Genomic DNA, 27,215 nt, shown 5'->3' with positions numbered 1-27,215 from the left:
CTGAGGCCCCCTGGACTTCGAGCTGGCTGAGGCCTCCAACTTGACAACGCTGACGTCCTCACATGATGAGTTCAGGCAGAGGTTCCTGGGGACAGGGTAAGAGGCAAGCGGGAGGGCGGAGGCTGGCTCGGAGGAACTCCAGGCCTGGCTTGGAGAGAGGTCACTGGTGGAGAGTTTGCCCAGAGAGCTCCAAACCGCTCCCAATGTCAGGCGCCTCTGACATAAGCTCTGTGTCCTCAGCACGCAGCACAGCATAGCACACTGAACGCTCAGGGTTCAGAGGTTGAATGAATGAATGAATGAATGAGCAAGCAAGGCACCTCTACTGGGCACTCCGGGTTCCAACTTTAATTCTATGACCTTCAGAAATGGCTCTTCTGGGGCCTCACACATCCCTGGTTCCCATGGAAACTCATCCTGGCATTCTGGTCACAGGCCTGCCACTGTCACCTGCTCCAGGTGTGTGGCTCAATCTGTGCAGAGCTGGGGAATGACTGAGAGCTGGGTGCAAGCTTGGCACTCAGCCAGGAAGAAGAGCATTTTTTCTTCCAGGATCATGTGCAATTCAGAGACCAAAAATTGTGCTACCCCCAGGGCTGCAAAGGATCGCTGACGATGAGATAGGAGGGCCAGGGTCTCCTGGGATGTCAAACTGGGCTACCTAGATTCCTGGCTGCAGCTTGTGCTGGGGGTGGGGTGACGGTGAAGGACACAACTGGTCCTTTCTGGGCTCTAAGCTCAGAACTCTGGAACACCACCCCCCAGCCCAGTGCTCTGGGCTGAAGAGTTGATTATAGAGCCTGTGATACTCGACTGCAGTTCTGAGATGGACAGTCCAGATTGCAATCGGGAGGTCTTGGAGGAGGTCAGAGCTCCAGCTGGGCCCGTGGGAGGCCCGCCTGATGGCTCCTCACACCCTGCTCTGAGCATCAGTCCCTTCTCAGCCAGTCCTCCTCCCTTGGGCTCTCTGAAGAGTCTTCTTTACACATATAGCTGTGGTTCAGCACAGAAATTGGTCGAGTCACTTCACTCCTCCGAACCTTGGTTTCCACATCTCTAAAATGGGGATAATGATAGACCCGCCTCCTAGGATTGTTATAAGAAGAAAAAGAGCTAATATCTATAAAGCACTGGGCATGGTGTCTGGCAGGTAAAGTGAGCTGTCATTTTCATTCATTTTGTTATATAATAATTATTATTGCATCACTCATTTTACTGCCCAACTTGTGTTCCCAGCCCAAGCTGAAGTCAGGGGGGTGGGAAGAGGCTGTTCTCTTCTGTCAGGCCTTACATTGTCTAAACTGTGCCTGCTCAGCCCTGGGGGCCTGCCCCCTCCCCAGAGTGCTGGTTGGCTTCTCTCAGCTGCTGCCTCCCACATGCTCAACGGTGACACACCCACAGCCTTAGTGGCCTTTGATGGGTCTGTGTGGTCAGAATTATGCCCAGAGAAGGCCTGGTAGGAAACACGCAGTGAGGAGGGGTTGCAAGGGGCTTGTCTGGGTCAGTACTGTGCTTCCCTGTGCCAGGGAGGACTTGGCTCCTAGGGCAAGGTGAGAGCAAAGAGGCCTTCATGGCGGAGGAGTTCGAGTTAAGAAGGTGCAGGGAAGCAGTGAGAAGCTGGCACAGAAAATGGCTTACCATGCGGTACCAAGAAGACAAGCAAGTTCCAAAATAGCCTTCTTAGGGGCGTTGGCTTCTGGTGGACCCAGTGCCCAGGAGAGCAGGTGGCAGACCCACGCTAACTAGACCTAGTCAGTGGTAGTTGTTCGTTGTGTTGTTGCTAGGGCCGTGTTGTTGCTAGGGCCGCACCGAGGATCCTGGAATAGAGGGGCTTGCAGTGAGGATGCTCCGAGTACAGGGGCAAGCTCCTGGGCGGGGCCCAGGAACGCAGGCCAGGTCCCCAGTGCTGGCCAGGACCCCAAGCGGATTCACGGAGGGGCTTATTTGTCAACATCCTTTGCACTCACTGCTCCTGCTGCCCAACGGGACCCCTGGAGCCGCTGAGCTCAGCCCCCTCTCGCTGTGTCTGGGCTCCCGCGCCCATGCCCAACCTTCCATCTCTCTCTGGGTGTCTTTTTTTTTTTTTATTGGGGTGACAATTGTTAGTAAAACTACATAGATTTCAGGTGTACAATTCTGTATTACATCATCCCATTGTGTGTTCACCACCCAGAGTCAGTTCTCCTTCCATCACCATATATTTGATCCCCCTTAGCCTCATTTGATCCCCCTTACCCTCTGGTAACCACTAAACTATTGTCGGTGTCTATGAGTTTTTGTTTCTCATTTATTTGTCTTGTTCTTTTGTTGTTTTTGGTTTATATACCACATATCAGTGAAATCATATGGTTCTCTGCTTTTTCTGTCTGATTTATTTCGCTCAGCATTACACTCTCAAGATCCAGCCATGTTGTCACAAATGTTCCTATATCATCTTTTCTTACCGCTGAATAGTATTCCATTGTGTATATATACCACAACTTCTTTATCCATTCATCTATCGAAGGACATTTTGGTTGTTTCCATGTCTTGGCCACCGTAAACAAAGCTGCAATGAACATCGGAGCACACATGTCTTTATGTCTTTATGTATAAATGTTTTCAGATGTTTTGGGTAGATACCCAGGAGAGAGATTGCTGGGTCTGGGTGTCTTCTGTTCACACCTGAGAGGCAGGTTTGGGCAGAGCTCTCCCCAGCTGTTGATTTCATTGGCTGTTGGCTAGCCTCCCATCTGCTCCCTGTGGTCAGGTGCCCTCCACTGTCCAATCAGCTGTGGCGGACATGGGCGGACCAGGAAATGGGAGATGGGTGTCTACCTGTGTGGGTGGGGGGACCCCCCCTCATAGGGGCTCAGGCAGGGCCCAATTCTGGGCTTGTCCAGTACATCCCCTGGCTTCCAACCCGCCAGTCAGGTTCCTGGGGGACCCAGCAAAAGCACCCCTTTCTCCTGTATGCTTCTCTCCTCACCTGGTACACGCATATCATGTTGTGAGGTAATTTTTATCCTGTTGTGAGGTAATTAGTTCTTTACCAGTCTGGACCATCCCGATTCATTATTGGTGGAGGGCGGTGGATCTTCACACATGCATCCCCAGCCCCCCAGCTCTGCTTCTAGAATTAGACTGGCCAGGCTGACTCTCAGTTGTTAAAGCACCAACACCAACAGCAGAGCTAGTGCACATCTAATTCGTGCCAGGCACAATTCTCCGTGCTACCTGGATGATCTCAATAATCCTTAGGGAAAGCCTGTTAACATGCCCATTTTAGAGATGGGGAAAGCGAGGCTCCGAGAGGTGAAGTATGGTGCTCAGCTAGAAGGAGGTGCTGCCTGACAGCGACCAGGCACTGGCTCAGGCCCTGTGCTCCTTCCTGCTCCTCAGCCGCAGGGCCATCATGGCTGGTTACTTGGCATCTCCAGGCCTCCCTCAGTTTCCCCTTTTCTCACAGTGGGATAAGAAGATTTAACATATGAGGTGGTCACAGAATGTCAGCGCTTTTCAAACTGTAAAACGCAAACCCTAGGTTGGCACTATTATCACAGATGGGAAGAGGAGTTTGGCTGTTCTTTTGGGAATTGCGGGGTTTACAGAGTTGACCTTGAAGGCCAGCTTGCTCAAAATCAGCCCACAGTTTGGGCACGTACCTCAACGGCAGCTTCAGCATTTTTTTTTTATATCTAAGATTTTTTTTAATTGGGGAAGGGGAACAGGACTTTAATGGGGAACAGTGTATACTTCCAGGACTTTTCTCCAAGTCAAGTTGTTGTCCTTTCAATCTTAGTTGTGGAGGGCGCAGCTCAGCTCCAGGTCCAGTTGCCGTTGCTAGTTGCAGGGGGCACAGCCCACAATCCCTTGCGGGAGTCCAACCGGCAACCTTGTGGTTGAGAGGACGCGCTCCAACCAGCTGAGCCATCCGGGATCTCAGCGGCAGCTCAGTTCAAGGTGCCGTGTTCAATCTTAGTTGCAGGGGGCGGAGCCCACTATCCCTTGCACGACTCGAGGAATTGAACCGGCAACCTTGTGGTTGAGAGCCCACTGGCCCATGTGGGAATCAAACTGGCAGCCTTCGGAGTTAGGAGCACGGAGCTCTAACCACCTGAGCTGGCCCCCAGCTTCAGCATCTTGATTCACAAGCCTTGTGGTCTGAACAAAAGGCCTGCGTTTCATCTGAGATTCTAATCACATCTGCGGCCTTTGTACCATGTGTCGTAAAGAAATAAAACACAAGAAAGAAGTAAGTCTCAGAGCAGCTTTTCTAGAGCTGCACTGTCCAGTGGGGTAGCCATAAGCCAGGTATGGTCCTCGAGCTCCTGGCATGTGGGGAGCCCAAATGGAGATGTGCCACGAGCCTAACACTCATGCCTGGTTTTGAAGACCTACTATAAACAAAAAGTAAACCACCTCATTAATCATTTAAAAATACTGATTACAGGTTGAAATGAGGATATTTTGGATACACTGGTTTAAATAAAATATATTATTATAGTAGACTGAATAATATCCCCCCAAAGATATCGGGTCCTAATCCCTGGAACCTGTAAATGTTACCCTATATGCAAAGGGGATCTTCCTTTGCAACTGTGATTCAGTTAAAGGACTTGAGAGGAGGAGGTTACCCTGGGTTAATCAGGTAAACCCTAAATGCAGTCACATGTGCCCTGATAAGTGGGAGGCAAAGGGAGATTTGACACAGACACCCAGAGAAGAGGAGGGGGCAGTATGACCACGGAGGTTGAGATCGGAGCAATGCAGCCACAAGCCAAGGAATGCAGGCGCCACTGGAAGCCGGAGGAGGCAGGAACAGATAGGTTCTCCCCTGAGGCTGTGGCTGTGGCTGTGGCAGGGAGCACAGCCTTGCTGACACCTTGGTTTCAGACTTGTGGCCTTTTTCTGTGTGTGTTTTTTGTTTTTTTTAATTTTAATTTAACTTTTTTTTATTGGGGAACAGCGTGTTTCTCCAGGGCCCATCAGCTCCAAGTCATTGTCCTTCAGCCTAGCTGTGGAGGGTGCAGCTCAGCTCCAAGTCCAGTTGCCGTTTTCAATCTTTAGTTGCAAGGGGCGCAGCCCACCATCCCATGTGGGAATTGAACCGGCAACCCTGTTGTTAAGAGCTCGCACTGTAACCAACTGAGCCATCCGGCCCATTTCTGTTGGTTTAAGTCACCAAGTTTCTGGTCATTTGCTTCAGCAGCTGCAAGAAACTAATCCGATTATTTAAATTAATTTCACTGTTTTACTTTATTTTTTGAAACCTAGACAATTGTAAATTACCTACGTGATGTGCACTTGTGGTGGCATTATGTCTCCATTGGACGGCTCTGGACCTTCCTCGCTCTCTAACCACAACCAAGGAAGCTACCTCCCCTCTGGCTCCTTGTCTGTAAACCAGTTGTTGAACCAAGACAACACTTCTCACCTGCAGTCCTTGGGCCTCTGGGAATCCAGAAGGGGGTCTGTAGATTTATTTTCAAGTTGACAGTATCAGTGGAATAAATCTTTAGTCTTTGGCTGAATTATGTGAAGTAAGCACTCTCTGGAAAGCAGACTGTAGGCACACATGTCCTGTGGACATGCAGACACTTTTAGAAACACAAGAGGCATTGTATTCATTTCCTGGGCCTGCTGTAACAACCTGGGTGGCTTAAAACAACAGAATTTTACTCTTATAGTTTTGGAAGCCAGAAGTTTGAAATCCAGCTGTTGGCTGGGTTGGTTCTGATGGGCTCAGAAAAGGTCTCCCTAAGGCGTGCTTCTTTGGTATGTGAATTATTTGGGGCTGAAGGCAATTGAGACCCTGCAGGCTCATGAGAAACTTGCCTCTCCCTTAAAGAATTTAAATTGGAGCCCTGCCCATAATCACCAGAAATAACTTTTATGACCTATCTATAGCCACAGGGCAAACTTCTAATGCTGGACTTCTGCCTTCTTATCGTCCTGTGAATGACTTTCCTGAAGCCCCCAAGGGGCCCTACCTTATCCTTACCTCAGAATGCCCTACAATCCTCATTTTAACTCTCTGTCTCCGAACCTCTCATGTATGTGGTGTTCCCATAGGTATGTATGTAATTAAATTCAGCTATTTCTCCTGTTAATCTGTCTCATGTCGATTTAATTATTAGATCACCTGGGAGAACCTGGAGGGGTAGAGGAAAATCCACCCCCCACCCCCCCGTTTCCTTCTGGGGACTCTGAGGGGCTCTCTCGTTATGCCTTTCTTCCAGTGGCTGCTGGCAACCCTTGGCTTGTGCCTGCATCAGTCCAAGCTCTGCCTCCATCTTCACACGGCCTTTTCCTCTGGATCTGGACCCTCCCTCTCCTTTCTCTTATGAGGACACCAGTCATTAGATTCAGAGACCACCGTAAATCCAAGGTGATCTCATTTCAAGATTCTTAACCTAATTACATCTGCAAAGACCCTGAGATGGTTAATTTTATGTGTCAGCTGGACTGGCCACAGGGTGCCCAGACTAAGTGAGGTTTCTGGGTGTGTCTGTGAGAGCATTTCTGGATGAGATTCGCCTTTGAATCAGTGGGCCCACAGATGGCAGATTGTGGGGCTTCTCAGCCTCTATAATTGCGCAAGCCAATTCCTTATAATAAATACCTCTTTCGCTTCGCCTCTCTCTCTCTCTCTCTCTCTTTCTCTCTCTCTCTCTCTCCCCCTCTCTCTCCCTCTCTCTCCCCTCCCTATTGGTTTTGTTTTTCTGGAGAATCTTGACTAATACAAACCCTATTTCCAAATAAGGTCACCGGAGGTTGAGGGTTAGGACTTGGCATATCTTCTGGGGGGATGCTATTCAGCACACTACAGGCATGTTTCCTGTAAAGGCTGGACCACAAAGGGGCTCTGCAACTGTGTGTTTCTGGATTTGAACCCTCCACTCGTGATCTCTTCACTCTGGTTGTTTTCTCTTCCCTGAACCTCAGGAAGCCTCTCTGAAAACTGGAGGTAACAGTGTTATGAGTACTTACCCTGAAAGGTTGTTACGAGACCACTTATTAGCTATATGACTGGTAAGGTACTCAACTGCTCCATACCTCAGTTTTCTCATCTATAGAATGGGACTAATAGTCCCTACCTCAACCGGATGTTGTGAAGATTAAATAAGTTAATATTTCCTGGGCACAGGGTGAAAATTATATAAACATTGTTTAAAAAAATATTGCGGAGGCTGGCCCGGTGGCTCAGGCAGTTGGAGCTCCATGCTCCTAACTCCGAAGGCTGCCAGTTCGATTCCCACATGGGCCAGTGGGCTCTCAACCACAAGGTTGTCAGTTCAATTCCTCGAGTCCTGCAAGGGATGGTGGGCTCCGCCCCCTGCAACTAGCAATGGCAACTAACAACGGCAACTGGACCAGAGCTGAGCTGCACCCTCCACAACTAAGATTGAAAGGACAACAACTTGACTTGGAAAAAGTCCTGGAAGTACACGCTGTTCCCCAATAAAGTCCTGTTCCCCTTCCCCAATAAAATCTTTAAACAAAAAAATATATATATATTGCATGATGCCTGGCTCAGGGGAAGAGCTCAAAAATGCTGGCTGCTATCATTGGTCATGTTATTATTTATACTAAAATGTTGGCATCCATTATATTAGGTAGAGATGATGACAGGCCTTATCAAGATCTGATGTTATCCTTCTCTGGCTTGGATTAGGACATGCCTTCCTTACTCACCCTATGCTGAGTCACCCTCAGCTTCGAATTGGGGCCAGTTCCGTGCAGTCGCACAGCGTCCCATGCGCAGTTTAATGCTTTACTCTTATCATCCTGAAACTCTTCATGACTTTCAAACAAGGGGTTTTGTATTTTCATTTTGCACTGAGCCCCACAAATCGTGTACCCAGACCTGCGTGGAGTCACAATTCTTCTTATGCTGGTGGCAGGGAGGGGTCTCCAGCAAGGGCTGATGGTGCCTGGCTGGCTTGAGTTGGCTCACTGGCACACAGGGTTATGGCCCCTCTAAGAGGGACCCTTACAGACTGGGTCGTGGGGCCTAGAAAACATGGGATCCAAGTATAAGCTGGTGGCATAAAAGCTGTTTTGCTTGAGAGAGATTTAGGGTGGACCCAGTGTGTCCTCCAATTTCTGAAGGGCGGTGGGGAGGGGACAGGAGCTGTGTGTTCTCTTAGCCCTGAAAGGCAGATCCAGCTCAGCACAAGGAAGGAATTTTGAGAGTTGTGCAAGAAGGGGACGGCTGGCTTAAATTCAAACCTCAGCTCTTTCTGGGGGGTAAGAGCACGGGCTCTGGCTAGGGACTGCTCCACCTCTGCCCAGATCTGTGACCTTAGAGCAGGTCATTCATAGCCCTGAGCCTACTTTTCCATCTGTAAAATGGGCCTGATCATGCTCCATAATACGGGGTGATGCTGCTGCAGATAAAACAAGGAGGGTTTTTTCCCTAAAGCATGTGACAATGCCTAATTCCTAGGAGGTGCCAAATACGTGACAGCTGCTGCTGTTGCTATTGTTATTGCTATTATTATTGGACATAGTTCCCTGGACTGGCAGGGTCTGAATTGAGATGGACCATCAGGGAGTTGCAGATTCGACCCTTGCATCAGAGCTAAAGGAGGAAGCACGCACTTCACCCCCTTGACAGTTTCAGCATCTGACATATTGGGTTGATTAGTTTAAAAATCCAGTCATAAAATACTGTCTCCGTGACAAGGGCCCTGAGGGAAAGGGGGTGGTGCCTCTCGTGGAACTGAGGAAGTTTCAGGTCCTGGAGGCTGCTGAGGAAGTGGGAAGGGTTCCCATCATTCCTGCATTTGAAAACCCCAACCAGCTGTCCCCTGAGCCATTGCAGGCTGAATTTGATCCCAGGAATGCAAAACTCCCCTCCAGGGCCTCCTAGGAAATGGGTTCCTGATGTGGCTGAGAGCTGGACATTGGAACTGCCCACAGGAAAACAGCCTTGGTGGGCGGTGTGCGTGAGACCGCGTGCATGGGCAATCCGGGCATGGATGGTCTTGGCTCTCACGGACCCCGGAGCCAACACGGACAGCCACACACAGGGTGACAGCAGCTTCCCTGGAAATGTCTTGGCAGTGGTTTGTGCTGAGACAAACATTTCCCCTCCCTCTCCTCCCCCATCGGCCTCTCCTGTCAGCTGTGTTGTGTCCCCAAGCTGCGTTCAGGAAATGCTCACACACATTTCTGACCACAGCTCTGCGCATCAATAACGGGATCTGAGGCCAGAGCTCAAGGAGAAACAGGTGGGTTCCATCAGGGGCCACGCTGGGTCAGAACTTGGAATAGCCACATGTTGTTTCTCTCCCCTGAGACAGGAGAAGGGGGTGTGCCCCACACCCGGCCCCAGAAATTCACCAGCACTTCACGCACACCTTCAGGAGGCCTGTCTTTCAACAAATATTTACTAAGTACAGCTCTATGCAGACACCATGTTAGGCCTGTACATAGAGTCGTGAACAAGACAGTGGCCCTGGCTTTTCTTCTTTCTTTTTCTTTTTGAACATAAAACTATCCATTTTCAAATGTGCCATTCGGTGGCCTCAAGGATGTTCATTGTTGTACAGCCATCACCACTATCCATTTCTAGAACTTTTTCATCTTCCCCAAAGAAAAGCTGGTGTGCTGTAAGCAGTCAGCCCCACTCCCCACTCCACCTCCACCCTGGCAACTGCCCATCTGCTTTCTGTCTACAGATCTGCCTTTTCCAAATGTTTCATATAAATGGAATCAGACACGATGTGGCCCTTTGTGTCTGGCTACTTTCACTCAGCAGAATGTTCTTCAGGTCCATTCACACTGTAGCACAGAGCAGGGCGTCATTCCTTCCCATGGCTGGATAATATTCCACATGTGGCTATCTGGTCTTTTGTCACCACTGGACGCTACAGCTGAGCAAGTGTCCTAGTTCTCATTCCCTGGATGGGACGAGCTCGCCGGGAATTTCCTGACTCAGGGAAACATGGAGAAAGTGGAAGGGACCTTAAATGACACATGAAAAGTTGCTGCCTCTTGAAGTGTTTACCACATACAGGTTCCTCTGGGCCTGAGCTCACTAAAACGGGGTCCCTCTGTGATAAGTCCCTCTGTGATAAGAATGACCAAGCCCAGCCAAGGGACCCAGGGCTAGTACAGCCACCAACCTGAGCCCCTAACCCCTCATATCTAAAATGGGTCTAAGTCATATCTCCTCAGGAGGATTAAATACCATGGCATCTGTGATTAGCCCAGTGCCAGGTGTGAGGGCAATGCCCAGTGACCCTGTGGCCATCTCCCACCTGACTGCTGTCCTTAAGTGGCATAGCATCATCCCTCAGGCCAGCTTGACTGTCTCAAGAATGGGCTTCAGGGGCCAGGGTGGGCTTGGGAGCCCAGTCAAGTGGTCTGGCACGTAGCCCTGAATTATCCTGGTTTGTTGATGGGCAGCTGCCAGTCTTTTTTTTTTTCCTCTTTCTTCCACCTCCCGCCCCCACACTCTGGTTCAAGCCGTTGTTTCTCAGTCTAGTTGTGTAGGACACAGTTCCCTGGCCCATGCTGCTATTATGAGCCTTGCGCTCCCTCCGATTGAGCCAGTCGGTCACCGGTTGTTGGTCATCCGCTCACAGCACCTCACGGCAGCTCTCGCCAGCGACCGGCCACTCACGCTGGCCACCGGTGGCTCATGGCAGCACATGGCAGCCCATGCAGCTGCCAGTCTTAATCATTTACCCTTGTCAATAAATGTTGTTTCTGTGTTTGTAAGCTGCTGGATGAATGTTTGTGCCATTGATGTGCAAATTAACTAGATTTAAAGTCACATGGTCTTTCCCAGTCCTCACTGAGTGGTTATCAAAAGCGGGTGCCCTGGGGCAGTGCTCGTTATCTGGTTCTGGTCCCAGCCTGCTCAGCAGCCAGTCCCGCTCAGAGACTCACTGGCCCTTTCCCTGGCTTTCTGCCTGACAGGAGAGGCAGCCAGCATTCCGAGAAATAGGAGGGCAGGAGTCAGGAGCCACATCCAAACTCTGGAGCTTTTTACTTATCTTGGTCTAGACTCTTTTGGTTATATATTTAAAAAAAAGAAGAAGAAATCCAAATCAAATGACCTTAACTCAATTCAATACAACAAATTACAGTTGTGTCTATATGTCAGGCACAGGACCAGTACTTATGGTTCTTCATTGAACAAAACCAAGATGCCTGCCCTAGGAAGCCAGGTGTTAGTAGGATAAATTATAAAGTGTGCTATTCAATGAATGGAAAGAAAAGAGCAAGTAGAGGCAGGTGAGTGGGGATGGGGACAGGCTGCAGAACTGATGAAAGCCATCAGGGTGGACCTCATCTAGAAAGTGAGATTTGAGCAAAGATTTGAAGATCACGTGTCAACCCAATGGATGCCTGGGGGAAGAGAATTCCAGGCTGAGGGATCGGCCAGAACAAAGGCCCAGAGAAAGGACAGTATCTGGCATGTTTGAAGAACAGGAAGTATGACTGGGACCAGATGGAATAAGGCCATGAGCCATCGTCCAAACTTTGGCTTTTACTCTGCGTAAGATGGGAGCCACCGCAGAGTGTCATAGAGGAGGGACGTGATTTGACTGATGTTTTGTTTAGGATGTTAAGTTCCTTTTTGTAAAAGAGGAAACTCCTAGACTTCTAGACTGGGGTGAGTCAGAGATTGGGGTCTCACTGTCTCTTTCATAATACAGCCTCCTCCAATGGCTGCACACAGCTTCAGGCCAATACTGTCCCAGAGCCCAGTCCTGGAGCCGACAGGGGCCTCCTTATCAGTGCCAGAATATAACCTCCCAGGGAAGTTCTCTGATTGGCTCTGCTTGTACGAAATGCAGTACCGCATACTAAGATGAAGTACTCTGATTGGCTGGCCCACCAAAATTACAAGCAATTAGGGTACAGGTCCTGAAAGGAAGGGTGTGATTTCCCAAAGGAAAGTAGGAGAGAGAAGGGAGATGACAGACAAAAACAATATTCCTTCATTGAATTGCTCGTCCTGAAGGGAGTCCAGGGGTCCCACCTGGTGGGCTTCTGCCCTAGGGCTGCAGAGCCATCAGAAAGAGTTACCTAATCTACATATCTACATTTGCCTCTTCTGTAGACCACATACCACATTTCAAAAACACTGCTTCCCAAAGGATGGTTGATGCCACAGTGACAACTACAATAAAGATCTGACCTAAAAGGTCACTTGAGCGACAGTCTTTTTTTTTTTTTAATCACTGTATTTCCCCATCCCTGGCTGGAGAAAGCCCCAGCAATACTCACTGAGGTCAGAAACCAGCGGCTGCCAGAGGCTGGGCTACTTCCTCCTCTCTCTAAGCCTCCTCTGAAGTCACAGACAATTAAACAGCAGAACTGGGTCTCTGATCCTCAGGAAATGGTGAAGAGGATGAGCTGGAAGAAGCCACACGGGGCTTAAGACAGCAGTTCCTCTTTGCTCAGTGTTGTAGAGTTGTGACGGAGAACTTTCGTGGCTTAAAAAAAAATACAAGAAAGTAACAAATTTTGAAGATATTTCTCAGTGAATTTTTACACATATATCTACCTGTGTAGCCAACATACAGGTCAAGATAGAAAACATTGCCAACACCCGGGAGCCTCCTCCGGGGGGCAGACCCGTTGCCTTTGCTCACCTTCAATTCTGGGCAGGCACCGCTGTGTTTTCCTTGGGCCTCAAGGCCAGGCCCACAGTAAGCCCCACCCCCACCCGTCCCACCTCCCCCCCTACCCCCCACCTCCTCACCCCACCCCCACAGGGCAGTGCTTTGCACGCACACTCTCTAGTTTCCCTCACCCCCTGCAAGGCAGGGGCCACCAATCCCATTTTACAGGCAAATGTTGTAACTGGAGCTCAGCGGAAAGTAACACCCCATCATCTCCACCACCAGAAACAACAGGGCTTCCACTGACTAAAGGAGGCTTTAGGGAAATTCTTGGCCAAAGATCAGAGAAGGGTTTGTCCTCCTTGCCAGGCCCAGGCTTAACTGGCTGATTTCAGCACACAATGAGGCAGAGATTCCTGAAGTCGCGCTGCATCAATCAGAGGGGCTTCCCCACAAAGTCCCTCTTAGTTTTGGCTTCGGGTAACAGCGGGTAATAATCTGCTTTTTGCCCACGCTGGTTTTCCCAGCTTCTACTGGTGAGGTTTTGTTTCAGAAGATGAGCAGGGCAGAGCGTGCCCCCTAGTCTAAAGAGGAATCTACACCAAGAGGCCCTCTCGGGCTCCCTCTGGTCCACGATTCTGAGGGTGGTGCAGCCACCAGACCCCATAACTGAACTTTTTGACAAGGAAGACCACTTCCAGTGGTTCCTCCAAGCTGGGGACTGTTAAGACAGGGGATTGTAATGGTGGCACTAAATTTTCTATTTTAAAATTTGGATCTCTGGTATAATTTGATTTAACAAGTGTAACTTAGCTTGGGACTTTTTGAAACTTTCTTTTCTCTCTGCCTCTGAATGATTTTGCTCCCAAACATTTACTGTGCATTCCAGTTTCAATGTTTCTATTTACTTAGGCCCAGTGCTGGCCCAGTGACTTGGGAGAGGTTTTGCATCTGTAGGGGGATCCACTCTGGGCTCCAACTTAAATCTACATAACATATGCAGAGGTTGCGATAACCGGCTTAAGGGACAAAGCTGAATTTAATAGAAAATTCCACCACAGGCCAAAGAGATTTACATCGAGGTTAGAAAATCTAAAATTTGAGACTGTTAGGCCAGAAGCAGAGGCCGCCTTAGGCCTGGAGAAACCACCTGGAATGTGCTGAATAGAAACCATCTTATCTTAGAAGCCGTCTTCTCCTGCTCCCTGCTTGCTTGTGGTGCATTGAAGAGAAACAGCCCTGTTTACCTCCCCCTATAAAACTCCATACCCCTCTTACTTGGAGAGGTTATGGTCTTTTCTAACCTGACCTCCCGCTGCTCAAACACACCAAATAAATTCTAATAGACCAATTTTGGTCTCCCACGACTCATTCCTCTGGCTGTGCCTAACAGGGACCAGAGAGGCCAGCGTCCTCTGTTCTCAGATAGAAACATCCAAGGAACAGGCTTGCACAGTTCTACCCGACACACAGAGATAAAACTTATTTCAGGACATTCAATGCCTTCAATGTCCCTGATCGTGACCTAACAATATCTCTCAGGACTGGGCTAACCCCGCCTGGCAGCTCCAGAAACATGGCTGTTGGTTTGCAAGTGTATCTTTTGTCCAGATAAAGGAAGGTTTGGCACATTTGCAAATGGACAAGAAGCTATCCCACCTCCCCAATCCCCAACCCACTGCCCCCAGCAGCAAGGGCAGGGGTTTCCAAGAGTCCCCCTCCTGGCAGCCCTGCGAGGTGGGAGTTATTATCTCCATTTTGAGGATGAGGAAGCAGAGGGCCTACTATGTGCCAGCTGCTTCACAATTAGACAAGACTCCTTTTAATTCTCTCAGCTGCTGTGGGGAGGGACTGATTGTCAGCTGTGTTTTACAGTTGAAATGGGTTCAGAGAGGGAAACTGCTTGCTTAAGGCCACACAGCTGCGACCGAGGGCTGGCTCTGGGATTCCATGCCAACTGAGTCTGGCTCCAGAGCACATGGGCAGTGTCGTTGCCCTCTGACCAGTCCTTCCCTTGGTCTCTGCAGCTTTGGCCAGACTGGCACTGCCGTGGCTCTAGAGGAGAGAAGGTGGAGCAGGCACTGGAGACTGTTTTATCCCTCTTCCCCACTTCCCCAGGGGGCCCCCTAGCAAAGCAAGCAGTGCTGGCAAAACTAAAGGCACAAGATCCCTCCCTGCCTTTGCCGAGGTCCTGCCCCAAACCTGGGCAACAGGGTTAAGGTGCAGGGGGACACAGCAGGGGAAGGATTTTGAAACAAGGGCTTCAAAGAATCTTAGGGCACAAACTGTTGATGCTTCCTGTGGAAGAGCTGATGGATCTTTCAGGAAGTTCCCTGTAATGAACAATGAAGCCATTTGCCTGGGAGCCTCCCTGGAAAGTAAAGCCATGCCAAAGAAGACAGTGGCAGTGTGTGCTAGTAGTTTCCTATGGCTGCTGCTGTAGCCAATGACCACAAATTTAGTGGTTTAAAACAACTCAAATTTATTATCTTACAGTGCTGGGAGCCAGAAGTCCACACTCAATTGCAGTGGGCTAAAGTCAAGGTGTCCGCAAGGCCGGTTCCTTCTGGAAGCTCTCCGGGAGATTTTGCTTCCTTGACTTTTACAGCTTCTAGAGGCCACCTGCACTTTCTTTGGCTGCCAGGCTCATTTTCCCTTCATCTTCAAAGCTAGCAGTATAGTATCTTCTCTCCTCTCTGACCTCTGCTTTTTTTTTTTTTTTTAATAACGCTTTCCTCCCTCTCATTTGTCTATGTAAGGACATCCTGACCTGTAGAGAATTCTTTTTATAAGAGTTTATTTGAGCCAAACCGACGACCTATGCTGGGGAGCAAGATCTCAACGGCTCTAGAGATTGACGGTTTTGCAACTTCTTTTATGCATTTGAGACTAAGGAGGGAATGTAAGGAAGATTAAATGAAGGTGGGAGAAAGCAAGTCCGGGGTTATATTACTGGATAGTTAAGATTTTGTACTCTCTTCAGGGTAGTTACTGCTTGTTTCAGAGGCGTGTTAACTAGATGCACAGAAACAATGGACAGGGCTGGCTTGGGGCAAAGAGAAGCCTTTTACTAAAGAAGTTATACGCCTGGGGAATGAACACCCACCAGGACCTACCCAGTTAGGAATTAATCATTAGATCACCCAGTGAGGTCACTTTCCTTAGAGCCCCTTGTTTCATCCACAAATTCCACTGCATCTCTCTTAGAAGGACCTTTGTGATTAAATTGGATTCACCCCGATAATCTAGGGTAATCTCCCCATCTCAAGATTTTTACTAGTCCCATCTGCCATGTACACTAACATATTCACAGGCTCTGAGGATTGGGACGTGGATAGCTTTGGGGGGCCGTCACATCAGTGTAGGTATGGCTGTGGCTCAAGTGTCCAGGCTGCGATGGGGCAGATGGCTCAGTTGTTGTGTGCCTACGACTTGCTCTGACTCTCAGGGAGGTGGGCACAGATCAGTAACATCTGCCACCTGTGGAGGTCCTTCCAGGTGCCCTACTTTGTCATAGCCCCCCAGAAGGCAGGCACTGTGGCACCCCCGCCCCAAAACGGCATCACTCGTGCTAAAAGCCCATGATACCAAACTTTAATACCTGATCTAACTGCAGTTTCACCCTCTCCAAGAAACATAATCTCTCAGTCAACCAGCCTGGAATTTTCTGGTCAACCAGTAAGGTATTGTTTCATCCGGGCTCTCTCCGTCCCCTACAGCCCCCACAGAAAGAAGAGGCCATCTGCATGATAAAAGCCTTTCCTCTCCTCTCTCCTCTAAGAAACATGTCCCAGCCCCGAAATAATCCTTCCTTTTCTTTCATTATTAACTCCCTTGCCCATCCATCCTATAAAAAACCCTCAGAGTGCCCTTCCAGTTGCTAGAATCGCTGAAAAAAGCCAATTAGATCTTCAAATTTACTCCACTGAATTTTTTTTTTTTTAACAGGAAACAGAAAGTGGTTAAGGATTTGCCGGGGAGGGGTGGCCTAAGGCCAGAGGCTGGATCTGGGACACCCCCAAGCTCTCTGTTGTCCCAGCACCTGGGGCCAGAAGTTGCGGCAGCCTGGGAGTGGGCGGGTGCTCAGTGCCGACAGGCCTCAGCGCTGCTCTCCCCGCCTCCTCCTGCACTAGAGACGGCTACCGGCAAAGCCACACGCCCGCCTCCGGTCTTCCCCAGATCTCCTCCTGTCAAGATGCCTGCGCCCGTCCTGGCCATAGTAAGTGGCCAGGTACTCCCGGCCTTCCTGCTCTGCAGTACACTGCTGATTATCAAGATGTACGTGGTGGCTGTCATCACGGGCCAAGTGAGGCTGCGGAAGAAGGTACGTGCCGCCCTCGGGGACCCCACCCTGCCAAGGTAGTGCTCGGGCCAGAGTATGAGTGGGCAAGGCTGGGGACCAGTGGCTCTCTCAGTGCTGTGGGATGCCTCTTCTGTGGCTCTCAGTTCCAGCAGGGCCCGCACCTTCCTGTCCTCTGTTTTAAGAGCATTTACTCACTCACCGTGCCGTCAGGTAAGTTCTTGGCATGACGAGACTGGACCGGTGCCACTGAGCTCTTGAGATACCGGTCCCTGGGGTGGAGCAAGACAACATAAAGCTTCGTCTGACCTAGTGGCTTCCGGGCACAGATCTGATATTTGGGTGGAGTGGGAACCGGTGAAACAAGACCCAGGAGAGCTTTAAGTGGAAATTCCCAGCTCACTGGCGAGGTCACTTACAAACCCACTGCAGCTTCCAGGGGCCGGGTCTCGGCCGGGCTCCACGGAGCTTTTAGGGAGGAATTTCCCCGACCAGTCAGGGGAATAAAACAATAATAAAGCGGCTGAGATCTGAGCCAGAGCCAGCGGGTGGGTGGGACGGGGTTCCAGCTAGATTCTCCTCATGTGGGACTGGACGGCCAGAGCAGAGACGTTGTGGGCCAAGCGTACCATCCCCCCCTTACACACAGGGCCCAGGGGACACCTGCTGATTACTCTTCCAGGTATTTAATAGAGGAATCAATTCTGGAAACCGCCGCCTTGTCCCCTTTGTCCAGTTTAAAGGCGAGGCCAGGCTGGCTCTGGCACCTCTTGGAGGGTGCACACTGGGCAGCCGGCTCAGCCCCTGGCTCAGGTAGATGCAGCACTGAGGCAGGGCAGCTCCCGGGGGACCATTGGTCAATTGGCCTCCTCTCTGCCTTGGCCCACCCAGGCTGCAGGATACAGGCACCCAGCAGGGGCAGCTGCATTCCCCATTGAATCCTTTCAAGGAGGTGAGCATTTAATCCCCACCACAGCCCTGGGGGAGGAAGGGAGTAGCCTTATTCACCTTGTTTTCCAGGTGAGGAACCTAGGTTCTGAGAGGAAATAATACTTGGAAGGCCACACAGCTGGGTTTGAGCCCAGCTGCAGAGTCCACACCTGCCACAGGAGGATAGGGTTCTCAATAGTGAAGTGCAGGGGCCCCGAGCTTCCCTTTTAACCCGAACTCAGGGAAGAGAGGAGACAGACCTGTCTGAGTGCCCGTCTGCCTGGTCAGTGGGGAATGGCAAAAGGAAACCTCCCTGGGGCTGTCCCCAAGGTGCTGCCTACAAATTTTTTCTCTCATTTCTGCTTGGGAAGGTGACAAGGAGGGGAGAGGAATGGAGGTGATGGGTGCAGGAGCTGGCTCTTCCACCCACTAGCCTTGGGACCTTGGGCAAGTCTGGGATCTGTTTCCTCCTCTGTCACAGTAGTGCCAGGAGATTTCAGCACCTGAGTAAACGCTCCACCGCTGTTAGTTCTCCTCACTTATTAAAACTGGATCGCTTCATGGGAGTGCATCCAGGGACATGCCGCCTGCCCCAGCTGGAGGTAGGACTCCAGCTTCGGATGGCAGGGCTCTTCCCATCTGCACGGCAGCTGGCGCCTGGCCAGGCCCACTTGTATTCCAGGTCTGTCTTCAGAGATGACCAACCCTATGGACGGTAGACTCCGAAGGCAACTGCCCACTGAATTCTAAGACCCTTTGAAGGGTGTCACGAGTCCATGGACTCTGCAGGGCCATCAGAATTGGTGATACCATGACTTGAGGGCCAACAGAGAATTCTGGGTGTGGGGGCTCCGGTCCTGATTGAGACAGGCATAGGAATGGACTGCGTTCGCCTCTCGGGTGGGGCTGAGACAGGCCCAACATGCAGGACAAACCAGCGGTTGGGGACTCATGAGTCAGAAGCAGCAGGATTTGCCATTGGACAGACAATTTAGAAAACCTGGTGCTGAGGTTTGCTGTGGGTTGGTGGGGCTGGCCTGCCTGGATGCCATCCGGGAACCATGGAGCATGAGTGATGGGCATGGGCCTTCAATGACCTGAGTGTGACCTGAAGTCTCTGCTTGCCATTGACAATTCATTGAGTGCCCATCTTCTGACCCCAGGGCCTTTGCACATGCTGTTCCAGTGCCTTGATTGCTGTTGCTCCAACCCTCCCTTCACCTACGTAATGTGGATGCCTTCTTCAAGCCTCATCTTTAATGTCACTGCCTCAGAGAAGCCTCTGATCCCAGGTTCCATGAGGTCTCCTGTGAACACTCTCAAGGTCAACCCTGTCTTCTCTTTCTTAACACTCACCACCTGGTCTTCCCTGGTCCAGCAGATTGAGACTCATAGCAGCAGGGACAGGACAGCCTTTGCCTTAGTCCATTTGGGCTGCTCTAACAAAATACCATAGATGGGCAGCTTATAAACAGCAGAAATTTATTTCTCACAGTTATAGAGGAGGTGAAGTCCGAGGTCAAGGTGCTAGCAGATTCTGTCTGGTGAGGGTACACTGCCTGGTTCATAGATGGCTGTCTTCCACTGTGTCCTCACATGGCAGGAGAGGCCAGGGAGCCTCGAGTCTTTTTTATAAGGGTGCTAATCACCATTCATGAGGGCTCCAACTTTATGACCTAATCCCCTCCCATAGGCCACACCTCCAAATGCCATCACATTGGGGGTTAGGTTTCAACATTTGAATTTTCAGGGCATGCAAACATTCTATCCACAGCAGCCTTGCTCACAGTGAGTCTCCAGCAGTCGGCACATAGTAGGAGCTCGTGGACGCTGGTGAATGGACGTGCATGTGACAACACATACCAGGCCCGGGCAACCAGGTCGTCCCGTCTCCTGAACAGTAATTCTCAGTTGATGTATTTCAGGCTTTTGCCAACCCAGAGGATGCGCTGAGACACGGAGGCCTTCAGTATTGCCGGAGCGACCCGGATGTGGACCGCTGCCTCAGGCAAGTACCACTGGGTTCGGGCTGGCCACGCTCTGTCCTTTCAGGCCCTCTTCTGAACACTGGGGCTTGAAGATCGCGGAGGCCAAGGTCTTCTGCCTTCCTGACGCTGTCAGACTGCTCTATTTATTCACTGATTTGATTTCTAATTAATTGTGGAAAAGTAATACATGCTGATGGCTCAGGATTACAAAGGGAGCAAAGGATATTCAGGGAGGTCAGTCTCCCTCCCATCTCTGACTGCGGTCCCACCCAGTTCTCTCCCAAGGCGCCAATGCAGTTACCGTGTTTTCTGAACGCACTAACACATGTGCCACGCTCTGTCCTTTAACCCCCAAAGGATCACCTTTCACCCATTTGGCTGTACTCTGCTTTTTTCACACAACAGCAGAGGTTTCACACGAGCTTATAGAGGGGCCTCGGTCATTGCCTCGGGGCTGCGGCATTTATGCCATTACTCTGCTGAATGTGTCTTTGACCCACCTGCCCAGCTCCCCTCTGATGGGCATTTAGGCTGCTCTCCCTTCTGTTATGAACAGAGTGCATCCAAACCTCTTTCATTTGCCTTTGCGTGTACATGTGAGCAAAACAGCAGGATGCAATTAAATGCCAAGAAATATTGTCCAATAGGGCACAAACGTATGCCCAGCACCGGTGTGTGAGATGTTTTTCTGGGGCCTTGCCACCTCAGCATGTCTACTCCTGGGTGGATATACCACCAGTGCGATGGGTGAAAACGTATGTCACATTTTGGTTTTATTTTGCATTTATTTCCGAGTGAAGTTGAACATATTCTCATACTTAGCATCCCCCAGTCCACCAGAAACATTTTTCTTATTATAAAAATCAGCACATGGCAGACAATTTGAATTATGTTGACAATACATAGAAGAAGAAAAAAGGAAAACCACTCACAATTCTAATCACTGTAAACATTTTCACCTAGTTCCTCTTTGTCTTCTAGGTCTAAATATTTTTCATAAAATGACTCATAGGCATACCTTGTATACCCAATTTGGGGTTCTGATTTTTTTCCAGTTAACATTATTTCATTTTCCATGTCAGTAAATAGTACTCAATGATTCTTTTTTTCAAAGATTTTTATTGGGAAAAGGGTCCAGGACTTTATTGGGGAACAGTTTGTATTTCCAGGACTTTTTCCAAGTCAAGTTGTCCTTTCAATCTTAGTTGTGGAGGGCACAGCTCAGCTCCAGGTCCAGTTGCCATTGTTAGTTGCAGGGGCACAGCCCACCATCCCTTGAGGGAGTCAAATGGGCAACCTTGTGGTTGAGAGGACGCGCTCCAACCGCCTGAGCCACCGGGCCGGCCCTCAATGATTCTTAAAAAATGGCTGTGTAAAATTACATCAGAGACTAAATCTTAATTTCATGTCACCCATCTCAGTTGGACTTCTGGGCCATTTCCTCTCTGCTATTTTACACCAGTGGGCTGGAAAGCGAGGCGGTGGCACTCCCAGTGGCCTGGGGGTTGTCAGTGGAGTTTCATAGAGAAGTGGGTAGCGGGACAGCAGTGAGACAGAAAAGAATCCCTCACATAGTTCTCAGCACATTCCCATGCATCACAGGCAGAAATGGGTGGGACACTGGTCATATATGTAATAGAGAATGTTTTGTTCAAAGAAAGTCTATTTTTTACTTTCTTATGGCCTTGGCCATCTAAAGTAATATACATACTTGTGGCTTTTAAAAATTACAGAATATGTGTAATGTAAGAAGTGAAATTCTTTGCTATTTCACCTTTTCTCATGTAACTACAGTATGTAGCCCTTCATATAAGGTCCATCCAGTCAGCCAACATTTAATGAGCACCTACTATGTGCAAGACACTGGTAAACACTTGTTGTGCTTTAGTGAACAAAAGCCTTCCCATACACGAAGCCATACTGGTGACCCTTATCCCACTTTCACCCCTGGGTGGCTCGACTCCCTGGGCAGTGGAGAAGGACGTGTAGGTGAGGCAGCAGTCTGCCATGACGGGGCAGCCTGAGCCAACGCACCACAGCCACCAAGAGGATGTGTTTGGCCTCTCGCAGGGTTCGGGTGTTCTACATAGCTAAGCTTACCATGCCAGCGAGAGACATTTCCACCCACCCAATACAGTTTTTTCTTCTGATCAAAATGACCCACCATCTGTAGTACCGTGTTTCCCCGAAAATAAGGCCTAACCGGAAAATAAGCCCTAGCATGATTTTTCAACAGGACATCCCCTGAACATAAGCCCCAATGCCTCTTTTGGAGCAAAAATTAATATAAGACCCGGTCTTATTTTGGGGGAAACACGGTAGGACTGAGGCTCAAATGGTTGAAATTCAATTCAGTACCTTCTGAGCATCTCTGATCTAATACTGTTTCATATCCATTTGGCGAGTATTGACTGGGGACTGACCATGCCTGACCTGGGCCGTCCTGGTCCCTGGGCTCCTCCTCCTCCTGACTTCACATCATGGAACCTTGAGGGTGCAGACCTCAGAATCACACATCCTGCCGCCCGCTACCGGAGAACTGGCTGGAACCCAGTTCCAGAGGGAACGAGGCCCTGGAAGCAAAAGTTAGTTAACTATTAGACAAGAGTTTGCAGTGCAGTCAGGGGCACCCTTTGCACAAACAGGAAAGCCCTTAGGTCTTGGTTCTCGGAGGGTAAATCTGCCTTGCAGATGAGCTCAGGCTGGAGCCAAACCGTGAGCCCAGCTCTGGGAGAAGTCAGGAGCTAGGTTTCAAGGCAAATGATGAGACCCACCTTCCTTCTATGATACCAATCCAAGTCTCCTGGCATTGCATGTTTTGGTCCAATTTTGAGTCTGTGTATGAAACTGCAGTGAGGGGATATCTGAGTGATCCCAAAGAAGGAAGATGAACACTTGACCCGGCTTTGGACTGTTTCTGACTATTTGGAGTGTGTAGAATTAGTCTGAGTGAACTGGTTTGTCAGGAAATTGGGTTCCCAAATCTCATTCCCAGAAGTCCCTTAGACATCATCCAATGCATTCCTTTTGGGGGTGGTGAACGGAGGGAGGGAGCTCTGCACTAGGCCAAGGAACTAATTAGCCCCACAGCAGAGCTGCAGGCTCCTAGCCTAGCACTCACTTTCCACCGCACCTTAAAGTGTTTTTTATTAATTTGGCCAAGGCATCTGAGGGCGGTCCGGAATCTGGCAAAATCAAGAGGGTGAAATTAGCTTCGACAAGCCTGGCCACGACAGGGCTGGCGATGGTGGTGACAAGAATGACGAAGATGGCAGCTCACTTAGGATGCACCTACTCACTGACAGGCAGCATTCTAAGCACTTTATAGGTACCAGCTCGCTTGGCTCTCCCTACAGCCTTCCCAGGAGGTGACTATTATCTATAGAGAAAGAAACAGGTTTGTCAAGGCCACATAGCTCATGACAGCTAAACTGCGATTGAGCCCAGGCCTCCCAGGCCTGCTGACATGTGGGCTCTGCTCTTAAACACTTTTCCTCTTCACGAAGGCGGTTTTACTCTCTCAAATCTGCCTTTTAAACTAAGTAGCCTTTACATTGTATTAAACTGAATTCGAGGAAATCGCCAATGTGGATGGAAAACAGGGAAGGGAGCAGGGAAAGGAAAAGGAGAGACCTGGTGTGGCTGTCAGCTTTGTCCCTGCCCAGGGTATCTGGGGGTAACCAGGTCTCCCTCTCCCCACCGCCGCTGTATGTAACCTGATGCTGTAAAATGCAGCTGGTGTTGCAATGTCTGTTTGGAGAAAGGGGGCGGGCCCAATGCTGCAGAGGGCCGTGCAAGTTCAGTCTAGCGGGAATTTTCTTGGGATGACATTTTCCTTTAAAAACTGGTGGTTACTTGAATGACACATTTTGCCCAAGAGTCACGTAAGTGACTCCATCTGTATCTCTCAATTCAGATCCTGGAGTGGGGAGGGAGTACGTTTTCTTGCATCATTCCTGAGTTCCCCATGTCTCCCTGTCCTTGGCACCACTTGTGGCTTCGTGGGGGCCCCACTGTGGTCTGAGACATACCAGAGTGAGAAGGGAGGGTGGGGCCAGCCCTGGGGTCTCTGGGTTAGAGCTTTGGGGCTTTTCTCAGCTCCCAGCCACCTCTCCTCCCTCATGCTGGCCTCTGAGTCTTCCAGCCCCAATTGTTAGCACTCAGAGGTGGGGCTCGGCACCCACTGCGTGGTTTCCTGCAAAGACCACCTCCCCAGCCTCCATCCTGCCCCACAGAGCAGGGCCCACACCTGCCGTGAACATCTCCCACCCCGTGTTTCCCCAACTTCTTTCTGTCACCTGCTCTTTGGGGTTTGGCCAACGATTATCTTAACTGCTTTCTTGAAAAAAAAGACCCACTCTTAAAATATAAATCCATACTATAGGGAAAAGTATCTGAATGAATGGGTTTCCTATGCTACTTACGCTTTCCCTGAAACTTTTAGATAAAAATATGTAACCATGACAAAAATTACGTATTTATCTAAAAGTTTCAGGAAAAGCATAAGTAGCATAGGAAACCCATTCATTCAGATACTTTTCCTTAAAGTATGTGGGTCCTAAAGCCAATTAAGCCTGAAACGTCTCTGGCAGCAAAAAATGACAAAACGGAAGCTGTCCTACTTCAAGCACATCAGGAGTCTTTGGCAAAGACAATAATGCTGGGAAAATAGCAGGCCGCAATGCTGGGAGGAGGAAGACCAAATATCAGATGGACTGACCCCATGAAAAAAAAAAAAAGAAAGAAAGCCATAGGCAGAGTCCATAGGAGCTGAACAGGGCTGAGAGGACAGGACATTGTGGACGCCACTCATTCAAAGTGTCACTAAGAGACTGAGCTGACTCAGCGGCATGTAACACACACATAACACCTCATCCAGATGGCACCACCTCTCAGGTCACCTGGGTAGGCAGACCCCATTCTGAGACACACTGATTTAATTTAAAATGGGTTTTCCAAAGGTGTGCCCTTAAGAACTCAAGGAGGGGGGCAGTGTTGGTATAACAGCTCCATTCCAATAGGACGGAGCGATTTTAGGGGGGCACTTCCTGCGTCCTCCCTATAACTCCCATGTAAGGTAAGGGACTTGCTGGGTTGAGGAATTAGAGTGGCCCCAGTTCTGTTTCCCCCTTTCCTTCCCTGTGGCTAGGGCCTGCCAGGGCCTGCCATTCTCTGGTGTAGGAGGCAGCAGTCTTTGACACAGCTGGGTGAGACATGCCCTGTTGGAGACTTACTTTCCCTGTGGCTGAGTCCCAAGGTCGAGATTTAGGAGAAAAGGAGAAGGAAGGCTCATGTAAGCTCCAATGTATGGGGACAGAGACACAACTGCCATGTTCTGAGTTTGACCTAAGAAAGATCCAGGCCCTGCTGGGTTTACGGGAGCTTTCGTACACTCCGACTGAATTCCAGACTCCTTATCCTGCTTCTCAGGCTCCTCCCCACCCTTATCCTGCCCCATTTCCTCTTGTGCTTCACCTTCCAGCCACACGTTCACTTTTCTATGCCTTGAATACACTATGCTCATTGTCACCTCAGGACCTTTGCCTGTGCCAAACCCTCTTCCTGAAAAATTCTTCCCCTGCACTGACAGCCCCTCATCATGTAGGCTTCAGTGCAAACCTCTTCTTCCTTGACCACACCCACCCTGCAGAGGCCCCTACAGCTTTGGGTTGTTCCAGGCCCCCTCCCTGCCCTGCCCAGCCCACATACCACATACCACAACCCTTGCCTAAGGCTCTCCTTGTAATGGGAGGGAAGAGGACTCTGCAGCAGGTCACCACCCAGGGATGCTGGGCTGGGCCTGGCCCACTGGCACAGCATTCGTGAAACGCTTCCCAGCTGGAAGGCCTGGAGAAGGGCCTCGGTTCCAGCAGACTCCCTGAGCCTCACACATGTGGCCTATCCTTTGCCACCCAGTGCCCGGGAGGTCATGGCCCGGGCACCGGGTATCTTGTTTATGTGAGCTTCCAACATGCCATCTATGGCTTCAGTCACTTTCTCAGTCTCTAATTTATGGGACTCGACCTCCCCGCCCGCCGTAAAGGAAGCTGCCCATTAGCAGGAGTCATGGGAAATGTAAACTGACTCTTAGCCAAAGTGGGTGAATTTTCTTTCTTGGTCATTTATTTATGGTAGGGTTATACACAGGCCTCCCCCCACACACACACAACATACTCACACGCTTGATTATTTTAAACAACAACAAAAGAAGCAGGATTGCACGGATGAAACAGAGAGCTTTGCCAGCGTCTGGCGATTGGTTGGCTCCAGTGAGTGGAAGCTGTTCTTGTTATTATTATCCCTGAAAGCGGGAGGGGGGATGCTTATGTTTAGGAGCAAAATAAGAGGCATGCATGGATTTCGTGCTCTTAGGCTCAGCCCACCCAGGAGGGCCCAGGAACCTGCATTTGGAAGGAGGTTGGCCATGGTGGTAAAGAGCATGGCCTCCAGACAGACCTAGGTACACCCAGCTCTCACTCAACCCCTCAGAACCCCACTTTTCCCGCCTGGGGTCCAAGCCCAGAGGGGAGGATCGGGGAGACTGTGGCAGGGAGTGGGCTTGGTAAGAAACCCCCAACGCATAGCCCATGGCTCCTGTTAACGGAGCTTTGTTTCCTCAGCTGCTGGCAGGTGCCAGCTTGGAGTTGCCATCCCTCCCACCTCCAGGGTATCGCTTGCTCTGGCCCTGAATGGACATGTCTGGTGCCCCTGAGACGATCCCCAGTGGGGCAGGGCCTCTCAGGGCAGAAGGCCCCAGCTTCTATGACATTCTCAAAGCTGCCACCTGGCTGACTGCACCCCCTTGCCTTCCCAGAGCCCACCGAAACGACATGGAGACCATCTACCCCTTCCTGTTCCTGGGCCTCATCTACTCCTTGTTGGGGCCCCACCCTTTTGTGGCCCGGATGCATTTCCTCCTCGTCTTCCTGGGCCGCATGGTGCACACCGTGGCCTACCTGGGGAAGCTCCGGGCGCCCACCCGCTCCCTGGCCTACACCGTGGCCCAGATCCCCTGTGCTTCCATGGCCCTGCAGATCATATGGGAAGCAGCCCGCCACCTGTGACCAGCAGCTGACACCTCCTCGGCCACCAGACCGCTGGCCACAAGCCACTGGGGCTGTACTTGAAGGACAGGGCGTCCCTTCGTCCCTTCGAGGTTGCCTGGTTTCCTGGCGACCTGCTGAACGTGAGCTCCTGGCCCAGCTGGCCTCTGTGTGTGTGTGTGTGCGTGTGTGTATACGTGTGCACACACATGTGCCTCCTGGATTCCTGGGTGATGTGGCCAATTGGAGATGTGTTGTCAAGATTGATAGACAGTTTCTCCACTCATATAACAGAGCATTGAAAACATCACTCCCTCTTCCTCCCGAAGAAGGGGAAGAGTGAGGGGAGACTCCGTTCAGGTCAATAAACCTAATGGCATCTGAA

At 50.2% G+C, this 27,215-nt stretch overlaps 1 protein-coding gene across 1 annotated transcript; it reads left to right on the top strand.

Annotated features, from left to right (window-relative positions):
* PTGES (prostaglandin E synthase) lies at positions 1–27,215 on the top strand. The gene is made up of 4 exons (XM_019728817.2): positions 1–96; positions 16,703–16,893; positions 19,725–19,807; positions 26,602–27,215. Exons 1-4 carry the CDS (start codon positions 63–65, stop codon positions 26,849–26,851), a joined length of 558 nt encoding a protein of 185 aa, XP_019584376.1. The 5' UTR covers positions 1–62; the 3' UTR covers positions 26,852–27,215.

The sequence above is a fragment of the Rhinolophus sinicus genome, linkage group LG04 (assembly GCF_036562045.2).
Source record: "Rhinolophus sinicus isolate RSC01 linkage group LG04, ASM3656204v1, whole genome shotgun sequence".
Taxonomy (NCBI): domain Eukaryota; kingdom Metazoa; phylum Chordata; class Mammalia; order Chiroptera; family Rhinolophidae; genus Rhinolophus; species Rhinolophus sinicus.
This window is presented reverse-complemented; position numbering and strand designations above follow the sequence as displayed.